The 12467-nt window shown below is 36.5% G+C and overlaps 1 protein-coding gene across 1 annotated transcript in view; it reads left to right on the plus strand.

Annotated features, from left to right (window-relative positions):
* Positions 1-1183: 1183 nt before the first annotated feature.
* Positions 1184-12467, plus strand: part of LOC104160831 (multidrug resistance-associated protein 1-like) — a gene marked incomplete at both ends in the record, with an annotated part of 18899 nt that continues 7615 nt past the window's right edge. The window contains 7 exons of the mRNA XM_009699063.1: positions 1184-1245; positions 4104-4245; positions 5649-5806; positions 6671-6848; positions 8393-8647; positions 10141-10206; positions 10674-10811. Coding sequence (XP_009697365.1) covers positions 1184-1245; positions 4104-4245; positions 5649-5806; positions 6671-6848; positions 8393-8647; positions 10141-10206; positions 10674-10811 — 999 coding nt within the window. The remainder of the gene's footprint in view (positions 1246-4103; positions 4246-5648; positions 5807-6670; positions 6849-8392; positions 8648-10140; positions 10207-10673; positions 10812-12467) is intronic.

A 12467-nucleotide genomic window follows, 5' to 3' on the forward strand; every position in this document is an offset into this window, starting at 1 on the left:
TGCGGCTGGCTGTGTGTCCTTTGACGTTAGAAGAAGGGAATAAATATTTAGGCCAGTGTTTCGTTCGGTATTTCTTACCATTCTTCTCTTAAGTAAATAGGAACTTTATCACCGATAGGCATAGGAGTAGGATTTAAGCAGGGAATGTTTGTGACCAAGACTTCTATTACGTTCTTCAATAGTAAAAGATAATAATTCAAACAACGCTGGGTGGGTGTGAAGCGTAATGGACCGTGGCAAACATTTACATCTGATCGTGAAGGGCGAGTAGGTGCACGAGCAGATGTGTTCGTTAGAGAAGGAGGGCATACATATTTGTTGCGTATTTATTTCTTGGGTTATCATTTAATCATTTGGCTTTTCACTGAAAGTACAAGAAAAATGGTTGTGGAAAGTATACAGGATCTCAGAGCACCCACAGCATACATTTTTTGATAGGTGGGTTTTTTATACCACCTACCGAAAAGAACTGTAACAGCATCTTTGATTAGAAATTATTCTAAGGTGGTAATTATTGAGGGACAGAATTTACTCCCCAGGTGTCCTGAAGTCAAGCTTGGGTGTGGATACACCTTCCTCAAGAAGTATGGGAGAGTTCATGTTTGTTTTTCTCTACTACCCTTATCTCCAATGACTTACGGAATTGGCAGCAGCACACAAGCCTCATATTCTTCTCATTTGTGCATACAGTACACGTTAGTAGTACTTTGTCTCTTAGGGTCTGAAGGAGTTTGCTGTTCTTTAGGTATTAGCAGTTGATAACTGCTTGAAAACTAGGTTTTCAAATGGGGGAAAAAAAAAAAAAACCCGCAGGGTTTTAACTGTCAGAGATTTAAGGAAGGTTTGCTTGAATGGGACATAGAATCATAGGATATCTCAAGTTGGAAGGGACCCATGAAGATCATCAAGTCCAACTCCTAGGCTTTGCTGTTGGTGTGAACATTCTCTAGGGTCTGTGACTCTAGTAAGTCACGAGACTCTAAATCTCTTTCATTCTTCATACCTTGTGTTAGCGTATGTTGGTGGGAGAAGGTAACACACAAAGAAGTTTAAGTATAGACCTTATTATAGCTCAGAATTAAAAAGCTCCTAAAAATTACATGTTTAGTAAAAGAAAAAGAATAAAACCAACTTTTTCTTTGGTCTTTCAAGTAACATTGATACTTTTTTCTTTTTTAAACAGAAACGCAGCCCAGAAGAGAATGTTTTTTTCTTCAGTAAATTAACATATTCCTGGTTTAGCAGGTGAGAATTTAATAAACTGCTTGTTAATGTTCATTGATGCTCACAGAATTGTAGAGCATGTGCTTACATTCCACACCGTCATTCTACCCTGAGCCTGAGATTGCTGTTAGCTTTTTGTACAAAAATCAATTTTTACAACTTTTAGAGGTCCTATTCAAATAGTTTGTGAATTATTGTTTATACATAGTAACAGTCATTTTATACATTATCTGATGGCATTATTTAAAACATTAATCTTTTGATAACTAAGTACAATGGTCTTGTCACAATAGACAATATTTTTAGACAATGGGATATAAAAGGCCAAGTTAGACTATCCTTTTTTATTTATTATCCGTCTGTAGATTTGGCAATAGACTAAAATAAATTTTCCTTTATACTCCATGTAATGATACAACAACTTGCTAGATCTCTCTAGGAATAAATATTCAGTAGTACATTTAAGGTATTTTCCAAGTAGCCAATTTCATGCTCGTTTTCCTCCCTCTTTTATGGCAGGCCGCGTGTTGTTACTGTAGATCACCTACTCATAAACATCAATAAAGTCCCTCTGCTTTTTGGGAAATTTTTCACCCAAAAATAGGAACTGAAAGCTCGACTGTATCAAGTCATGTGGCTTCCTGTCGCTTAATATTTTGAATGTTATTTCAAACAATTTCATGTGTTTTATCTTATGACCATTACTCATTTTTAACATTTTTCTTTTTTCCTCTTTAAAAATCATTTGAGTCAGACATATACACTTCAAAAATCTAAAAGTGAGAAAAAACATTTTAAGAGTATTACAACTGTTTCTTGCTTTATTCAGTATTGCTAATTCTAAGGAAAAACCGAAAATGGTATTTGCTATTAATAAGCTGGGACAAAACAATCAGATTGTTTCAAGGAGTCAGAGTATTTGGTTAAACTCTGGCCCTGTTGAAGTTAGGAGTTCACCATCAGTTTCAGAGTAGATTTGGTTTTTACCAATCCGTAACATTCTACACCATAAATACACATTTTCAGTTTTTCTAGAAACTTATGCAGTGTACTGAATGGAGCGCTTTTATATGACGTTTATGTGTGCGTTATGTCACAGTGTTCACCCAAATGTTCAAGCTAGGCTATCCATTTTATTTTTTAACCAATTCCACAATGTTGAACAAAAGAAGAGAGGGAAAAAAAAAATGAATTTGAGTTCTGCTCAGTGAGAGCTTGTTTAGCTATGGAATAACTGGATGCAATTAACCTAATACCGTGAACATCAGATGTGCGCCCTCTTTCCAATCACAAGCAAACACAATAAATTATGGCTAATATATATTCACCTTAAGTGCTTGCAATCTAAATGAGGAAGTCTTATGTTAATTGTTACATAGTAAACCCATAATGCTCTATTATGTTTCTTTAGAATTCAGGCAATCTGGAGATTATGGTGCGGGGAACATTTGGTAGATCTATTTATGCTCTGGCCGCAGTGAGTTTTAGCATTGAGATGAGTTATGCAGAATTACCACCAGGTCCCACCCCAGTACCAATTGGTCTGCTTTCCTCATTTGTCTCAAAAGCTGGTGCTCTTAGTGAGAAGCTGTGTTATTTTTGCCTTAATTTATCAAGCGTGAGGCAAATTTACTTTGTATTAACGCTACAGCTTCAGTAGATGTTTGAGTGGCCTTTGGGGATAGTGAGGACCACCACCACCAGAATTTTACAACCTCCAAAGAAGCGTTTCTGAGTCTTATTTTCTGTCCTGTGATAAGCACAATGGCACAGACATTAGCCCCAGGCCCAGTGCTGACACTGGCGGGTACAGGAATGATACAGTGGAAGTGCATGCTAGAGAAGATAGACACTATGCTTGTGTGGTGGCCCTCAGGGAGGGAAATCTCCATCAGCTTGAAAACATTAGAGCTGCCACTGACAGGACACACACGCCAGTGTCTATGTATGTGTCTGTCATTGATTCCTAGATGTTTGGGACTTCCCTTAAGTTAGAGAACATCGTCAATGTTAATCCTTTTGCATTTTCCTCACCTCAGAAATGGTACGACACAGTTTGCTTTGAGTTGTCATAAATCTGACATGCTTGTCAAAAATTCCAAATTGTTGATTTTTCTTTCAGAGTTCCTCTAGGTTCACTGTATTCATCAGCCCTATTTTGCCATTTTTAAGACCAGTTTTAATTTTTGTTGGCACCTAAGTGAGTAAAAGCATTCTGTTAAAACAAAATTTTAACAGCTGAAGATCTGCTGTAAGGAGACTTCCATTGTACTTGTGCTGAAACCCAATAGTTCAATGTCATTACCTCGTTTAAAGATGCGTCACATCATAATGAGCCACCATCCCTGGAGGTATTTAAAAAACATGTAGACATGGTGCTTAGGGACATCATTTAGTGGTAGACCTGGTAGGTTAACAGTTGGACTCGATGATCTTAAAGGTCTTTTCTAACCAAAAAGATTCATTCTATGATTCTCTGATAATGCAGTCCTGTGATAGAAAAGGTGTTTCATTCCAGATCACAATCGTAAGTGGGTAATGATGCTACACACGTTTGTTTATGAAATAGTACATTTTCCTAGAAAGAAATACAGGATCAGAAATGTAGACAGATTCTGAGGTACAGAGGTTCCTCAGAATTTGCTGTTCAGATGTGACAGTCTGCTTGGGCTCCTCTTACTTCAGGTGAATCTCAGTGTATTTAAGGTGACTGTAAGTATATTCCACTATTTAGTCTGTAGCCTTTATAGGATTACATATATTATTTTGATTATAGTTTATTTATATACACTAAATTGTATCATTAGCTTTTTGAGTTAGTAGTTCTGCTTGTTTGTCTGCTCTATTTTATACACTCTAAATTCCTTGCTTTCTTTCAGAATAATATCTATAGGCTATAAGAAGCCATTGGAAAGGGATGACCTGTTTGAACTGAATGAAAGTGATTCACCGTACAGCATCTGTCCTAACTTTGAAAAGCAATGGAGAAAAGAAATCCAGAAGTCTACCATAGGATTAATGGTAGCTATAATTCTGACAATAGGCAATATCCTTTTCTAAATTTAAGGTGTTTAGAAGCTGGAGAAGGTTTCTAAAATGTTGTTTATTGAACAGCCTACATTTTGTAGATCACAAAGGCCACTCAGTGTCATGATCAGTGATCTCTAGTGTGGCTATAGGCCGTTTAAGTTCAAACTTACCTCTTAGAAAGATACATAGTTACATTTTAACACTTCAAGTGATAGAGAATCTGCTGTGACTTTTACTTTGGTGATTAATTACTGTCTTCGTCAAAACTGTCCAACTAATTTCTCTCTGAACTTACCTGTTTTCCCATGTCTTTGTCTTCTCTCCCTACCTGAAATACAAAGGTAAGTCTGTTACCACCTTGCTTATCAGTAGACACTCTGGCTTACAGAAGACACAAAACAAAACAGGCTTCAGTTTTCTTTAATTTTAACAATATTGAGTTTTACAGATATTTGGGGTTTTTTTTGCTTGAGTTATCCTGTGTGATTTTCATGTAAATCCTTGGCAGTTTCAGTCACAGTTATTATTTTGTTGTTGTAGTTAAAGTGCAGTAGGAGCTCTGTAATGTTCAGAACCTCACAGGACAGAGGACCTAACCTGTAAATCCAGTGAGAGTGTAGCTTTTGGGTTTTAATGACTTACTGAGAAGAGGGCTCCTGCAAAGTCTGACCTTACTGTGTCTCTTCAGTAATTTTCTTAGCTATTTGTAGATTTGCCCTTTCTTCCACTCATGGTATACACACCAAAACCCTTTCTACCAAAGCATTCAAAGGTATTTTTCAATAAGGCTAATTTTTAATTCAGGTACTGGTTATATTATGCAAGTAATCTGTAAAAAATACCCTGTCCTTCACACTGTGATAATTGAGAAAGCCTAACTCTTTTTCTTTTGAGCTCTTGTAAGAATATATGCAATTGTTCGAGCTACAGTCAAACTGAAAAAAATAGTTACTTAACAACTGAAAATATTCTGAAAGAATAGAAGGGTTAGTCAACCTTAAGTATAAAGTTGCTGTAAGCCTGCCATAAATAATAATGCATATATGTTGAAGCTTACCTCTGCTTTTCTGATAGATTTTTTTTTTTTTTTGATCTGTGGTAATCATTTGAGGATTAAATTATTTTCTAATTATATTTGTGGATGATTGGGGTAACCCTAGAAATGATACTTATCCTTTCCTGAAAGACTACTAGCCAGGCTAAGTAAAACCAGACTTCATTTCTTACCTCAAAGCTTTTCTTCTAACTGTAGGAAATTTCCTTTTTCAGATCATAAGTGCAGTGATGGCTTTAGATGGGGACTGTAATATTACATATTTTATATTTGTAAGTGTGAGTGAAGTTAAAAAATAATTTTTTCTCTTCATTCTGTACATATTTTTATAACCTTTCAGGCTTCTTACATCAAAAGACTGCTATTTAAGAGAACAAGTTTCCATAAACCATCTTTGATTTCGCCATTATGGCAAACATTTAAATTTTTATTGATTAAAGTTGCGTTTCTGAAAGTTACAGCTGACATTCTGGCTTTCATGAGTCCACAAATAATGAAGTAAGTTTTTAATGTGTTTCGCTTCATGTTCAGAGAGTAACAGTAAGAATAAACCTAAATGGTTACTAATATCAAAACCAAACAAAGCAGCAGCTTAGATGTATAAAGATTTTATTTGCCTGCCCTCCCCTGCCCCTCTGATGATCTGAAAATAATCTAATGAGGGAAAGCTCAAAGGGATCAGGACTTTCTTAGCCAAAGGACTGAGATAAAAAACAGTAGAAGTTCCATTCCACAATGTTGTATTTAAGTATTTAGTATACTTAAATATAAAATCAAATGTTGAGAAAAATGGAATACCAAGATATTTAACTTCCCTGCTTTTTTGTTGATATTTTTCCATCTCTGTTTTAAAAAAACCCACTTAAATATATAATAATGTCTACCGCTTCAGCATTTAATGGAAAACTGCAATGACTCTGCTGTTATCATGTTGTTAGTACCATGAGGCTAATGGAAGTGGTTTTTAGAAATTGTGCTTACCAAGCAGGTGCTACGAATTTATCACATACCTGTGTGTTTATAAAGAAAAGAGTTAATGAACAGAATTATTGTTAACCTCCAAACTATACCCTGAGTCAGTGTAATCCTGAACAAAATTGTTAACCATAAAATCTGTTTGAAGACATCACAGTTGCTCGTTATTTAAGATAACTTTTTACTAACACAAAAATAAGAATTTTCCTCTAGATTTTTTTTGTCTCTCACTTTCATGGTTGGTAGTTGCAACCTTTCTAAGTACAAATATCTAATTAATTTTTTTCTTGCTTAAACAAGTTGCCAGTATGTCAGTTTATTGAACTTTTTATTGTCAGCTGTTGACTTAATGCACAGAATTTAAAATTTATTTTCCTTCATTTTCAGAGCAATGATAATGGTCAGTGAAAATCATCCCAGTTCATATGGGAGTGGATATGGCTATGCTATTGCCCTGTTTTTTGTAGTTCTCTCGCAAACTCTTCTCCATCAGTTATACCAGCGCAACAACATGCTTACTGCAGTCAAAATCAAGACTGCAGTTGTTGGCCTGATATACAAAAAGGTAATCACGTATTCTTCTACTTTTCTTTCAAAACTAAAATAAACACACAGTGTTAAAAGACAGTATGCTTACCAGCATGATCAAAACCCAGGATGTTATACACTGGTGACAGGCTAACAGATTGACTTTATATTATGATGATTATTTATTTATAATAATTTAGAATTTCAGCAACATTTCTATTGTAAGACTCCAATCCTGAAATTACGTACTTCTGCCACCCACCTGTACAGACATACTGGAGATATGTGTAGAAACTGAACTCTTCCTATTTTGATTATGGGTTAATTTCCCAAATGTACTGAGAAAACTGGGAAAACTTTTTAGGTTGGATGCCATGGAAAAAGTAAGGGTATACATGATCGCTTTTTTTACTATGTAGTGGTAGTGAATATGAGAAGCTGAAGTTTGCCACATTGTCTCCTTTGGAGGCTGAAATTTCCCCCTTGATTTTAGTGAAATTGATTTTCTGTTGAGTTGAATACCCAGTAGGTTCATTATTTTTCAGATGTTTAAAAGATGGCTAACTGCTGTGGAAATCTATCTATAACTTATCCCACCTTTAATAAGATATGCTGAGGTGGCAGCAATATTAGACACAAGAAATGCAGGTGCTAATAATGTAGAAGTAAGAGTAGCTGTCTTACCTGCAAAACATAAAAATGTTTACTATACTATTAATATGTAGTATATGAGATGAAGCTTGTTTCTCAGTGCTGCACCTTATGACCATGGCGCATTGATATTCTTAATGCAGTATTTAACTATTAAGCACAAGTTAAGGAAGCCAAAAGATAATCCAAATCTGAAATAAATTACTGTCTGTGTTAATTTAAAATGCAGTCTCTTTTCTCAAGAGAGTCAAACTGATCTTTTGACATAGACTTTTCAGGTATGTAGAACTTACTTGTAAGTTGCAAATCAGTTAAATAAAGGAATTTCATTCTCTCAAGTCACATATCAAGGTGTGTCAGTACATCAGATCGTGAACAGAGGCTCTTGTTGGGGTCGGCATATCTTCTGGCAAGTTTTTGCAGCTACAGGATAGAGATACAGCTTCTTCCTCTCTCTACTCAGAGCTGATTAGTGAGTGCCGGGTCAGGTTGTGCTTTGCACGTGGGATGGATGGTGGAGTGAGTTGCTGCAGCACTGGCTTATTACATGCAGGAGTTGCAGGTGACAGAGTGGAAGAACGTGAGGCACTAACACAGAGGGAGAGTGTGTGTGTACGTGTTTGGGTGTCAGTCCCAAGACACCTGGGACTTGTGGTATCTGCCTGCCACACTGAGATTAGAACATGTGCTTACTGTGAAGCCTACTGTAGCTGGTTCCTGCACTCAGAGATTCTAAGCTAGGCCAAAGCTGAGGCTTTTTGAGCCCTTTTTTGCACTGTTGTCCTGTTTAGTTACTATAAAGAGTTGCAAGTCGGTTTCACTGAGTTCAGCTTTGCTCTAATTATTTTCCTTTTAGTCCTGGCCTAAATCCTTTAGTCCTGACCTATCAAAATTGTTGATTTTTCTGACCTCTGTATTTTCTGGCTGCAGGCCTTAACTTTAGCAAATTCCTCACGACGAAAATATACAACTGGAGAAATTGTTAACCTGATGTCAGCAGATGCTCAGCAACTCATGGAGCTAACTGTAAACATCAACCTGTTGTGGTCAGCACCTTTTCAGATCATTATGGCTGTTGTCTTTCTCTGGAAAGAACTTGGCCCCTCAGTCGTAGCAGGTGTTGCACTGCTGCTTTTGGTTATACCTATAAATGCACTCATTGCAGCCAAAGTAAAAAAACTGAAGGTGAGATATTTAAATAAGCACGGTAAGGAGAGGTTAAGTTCTCATAATACAGGAATGAAGGGGGGCGGTAAATTATGCATGTATAAGGATACTATTGGTACATCTAAATTAAACCCCAGACAAAGAAACGCCAAGCCCTAGCCGTTTTGCATTGAGGGGGGAAGCATAACTGCAATAGGAAAGCCGTATGTTTGATAGTTAAACTAGTATTTAGGTTGGATACATAAATTTTCATTATTCTGAAACAATACTTTTGTATATAGTAAAAATTACTGTATGACTGAATTTAGGAAATAGCTATGTTTTTGCATATTACATGAGTTAATTCCATTAAAGAAGGAATTTTGTAGGATTATGGCCCTCTTCCACTTTTATTATTCAGGCTAAGCTGCTCACTCAAATTTAGCACATTCTTCTGAGGTTATGGGAATTCCCATAGAGGCACTGCGTGTGTTCTGACTTCTTTTCTGCTTCTCTGATGCCACAATTCTCTTGGCACTGTATTGCCTGTTGCTATGACAATTTTTGTAAGCTCCACTGAAAAAAAAATACTACAACCTTAAGTTCTGCATTGCTATCAAGGCAATTATGTGTCTCTGTCTTATTCTGCCTTTGATGGTGCAACACACAGTGAAGACTCTGAGTCTCCATTAATACTTTTGTAAGGCTGTGACAATTTAGAGACATTGGGAAAAAAAAACCAAAACCAAAACCAAAAAACCCTCTCACCTCTTTTGCAAGTGAGATGCAGCAGCTACATATGCGCTTACATCCCTACTGTGATATGGGAGATAGAAAAGGGATACAAAGGTAAATAAAATAATTCTGTCTAAGAGTTTGCAACTTGTCGTATGTGAATAAGACTCAAAACATTAAAGAGGCTGTTAATTAGTGTTTTAGAAATGGGAGGTGCAGCAGAGCCTGAGTATAGCATAGGAGTGAGAATAATTTCTGTGTTTCTTTGGTTCTTCCAGTAACAATGTATTAATCAGTTGCAGAGGAAACTTTCTTCCTAACTCCAGTATATATATACATACATACGTATACAGTGTTTCATATCCATATAGTGTTATGTATATATTCATGTATGTGTGTATATAGTGTTCTACTATATTGCTATTGAGTCTGTATTTACCTGCTTAGTGATTTTTAAGATTAAAACCATATTATCATTCCTGAACACCCTGGGAACTGGAAGCCTGTTAAGATTTTAACATAATGTGTAGAGAAATAAAAAGGACAAAAATTGAAATGCGCTCTTTAAGATATTTTAGGGAAAAATATTACTTTAATGTATTTAATCCTTTGTCCTATCGATTTTTTTTTTTTTAACTACATATATATCTGAAAATAATATAGCTGCAGTGCTAGTGTGTTTTTCAGGAAGGTAAAAATGGCATAAAAGGTATTTATTGCCTACAGTACACTGCATATTTTACTTTCCAAATTTTTTTGCTCATTGAAAAATGAAAACATTGCTGTCTTTTAACCAGAAAAGCCAAATGAAGTATTCGGATCAACGAGTCAAGCTACTAAGTGAAATGTTACATGGAATAAAGGTAATGCCTAAGTGTTTTTGGAAAATATTTAGTGGTTTAATTTGATTTGAAAAACTTTCTATCCATGATGCATTAATTTTACTACCACATTTTTAATGAGAGTGTAAAATATGTAATAGATGTCTGAAAACCATTAGCAAAGTGAAATTTTAGCATAGAAGAAAAGCACTTTTAAAAGTTACCTCATTTTTGTTATTTATCCTGTTTTGAAACGAACCAGCTGATTATTTATGATACATAAGGGGCAAGTTGAAATCTGAAGAATTAAGAGTGACTAGAGTGTATTTTCCATAAGAACAACCTAATTTAGCATTATCTCATGCCTTACTTTCATTTGTAAAACATTCAAATTTTTGTAGTTTGGCATTGCTGAATATTTGAAAATGACATTTGGAGCTTAAGCTTATTTTCTGAAACATGGTCACAGGTTTTTTGTTTTCTTAAAATACGTTTGTTTGATTGTCTAGATCCTCAAACTTTATGCATGGGAACCTGCATATCAAAGGAAGGTCATGAGTATTAGAGAACGTGAAGTGGATGTTTTGAAGTCATCTGGGTATCTGACAACTTACTCCATGCTAACGCTGACGTGTATTCCTTTTATGGTTTGTTTTATAAAAATATTAATTCATGCAGGACTGTTTCTCATGTTCCCTATTGCTTTAGTAGCTGAATGGCTCACAAATTTTGCCTCATGGTATCTCAAAACATTAAATTTATTAACACAATATATTTGAATTCTCAGGTTCTAATAGTATGTACATGACTGGAGAAGAATGAGAGAGATAATTAATTCACCAAGCTTTTAAAGACCTCTATTAGAAAGTCAGAAACCAAATCCAAAGCTCCTGAATCTCATTTCACTGTTTGAATCATACTGTTTCTATGGCATTGAAATCAACTACCTGCTTTATATTCCTTCTTTTTTAAGTTTTAAGGGAATGCATTTTAGATCTGTAATTTTTAGCTATCCTTTCTCAAACACTAAACCTCTAAATACATGAAAAAGAAAAAAACCTAAACAAACACCCCCCCCAAAAAAAACCAAAAACAAAAAACCACAACAAACAACAAAAAAATGAACCAAATTCGTCCTAACCTTGTTTCAGTGGAATTCTATCAGGAATGTATTCAGATCTTTGGATCTTTAAATCCCTCTGTTAAACTCCAATGGAAAGTAAATGGAGACTTCAGGACCTTGGGATGACTGGTTAAGGGATCAGGAGTACAAGTAGTGTTCTCCTCTATCCTTCCAGTTGCAGGGAATGATGAGGGAAGAAACAGGAAGAGCCAGCAGATTGATACATGGCTCCGAGCCTGGTGTCGCTGGCACAATTTTGGGCTTTTTGATCATGGGTCACTCTTTGTAACACCAAGGGTACACTTGTCTGAAAGGGGGAAAAGGAACTTTGCGCAAGAGTTAGCAGGGCTAACTTTGCGGCAGCAAAGATGCAAGGGTTACTGAAGTGTTAGAAACCATGGAAGTGCCTGAGAACAGTCACATAGGAATTACGGCTTCTCCCCCAGAAAATGTGGCCCAACGGAAGTGCATGTACACCAATGCACACAGCATGGGCAACAAATAGGAGGAGTTGAAAGCCATTGTGCATCTGGAAAACTATGATATAGTTGCAATCATGGAAACATGGTGGGATGACTCGCACAGCTGGAGTGCTGTGATGAATGGCTATAAACTCTTCAGAAGGGGTAGGCAGGGAAGAGAAGTTGGTGGGGTAGCCCTGTATGTTAGAGAGTGTTTAGACTGTCTAGAGCTTGCTGATGGTGATGAAAGGGACAAGTGTTTATGGGTAAGAATCAGGGGAAAGGCCAACAAGGCAGATATCATGGTGGGAGTCAGTTATAGACCACCCAACCAGGATGAAGAGACAGATGAAATATTTTATAAGCAGCTGGGAGAAGTCTCACAGTCACTAGCCCTTGTTCTCATGGAGACTTCAACTTACCACATGTCTGCTGGAAATACAACACAGCAGAGAGGAAACAGTCTAGGAGGTTTGTGACGTGTGTGGAAGATAACTTCCTGACGCAGCTGGTGAGTGACAACTAGCCCCACTGGACCTGTTGTTTGTGAACAGAGAAGGACTTATGGGTGATGTGATGGTTGGGGGCCATCTTGGGCATAGTGATGAAATGATAGAGTTCTCTGTTCTTGAAGAAGTAAGGAGCAGGGTCAGCAGAACTGCTACCTTGGACTTCTGGAGGGCAGACTTCAGCCTGTTCAGGAGCCTGGTTGAGAGCGT

This window comes from Cariama cristata, unplaced genomic scaffold (assembly GCF_000690535.1).
Source record: "Cariama cristata isolate BGI_N322 unplaced genomic scaffold, ASM69053v1 scaffold11804, whole genome shotgun sequence".
NCBI classification, from domain to species: Eukaryota; Metazoa; Chordata; class Aves; order Cariamiformes; family Cariamidae; genus Cariama; species Cariama cristata.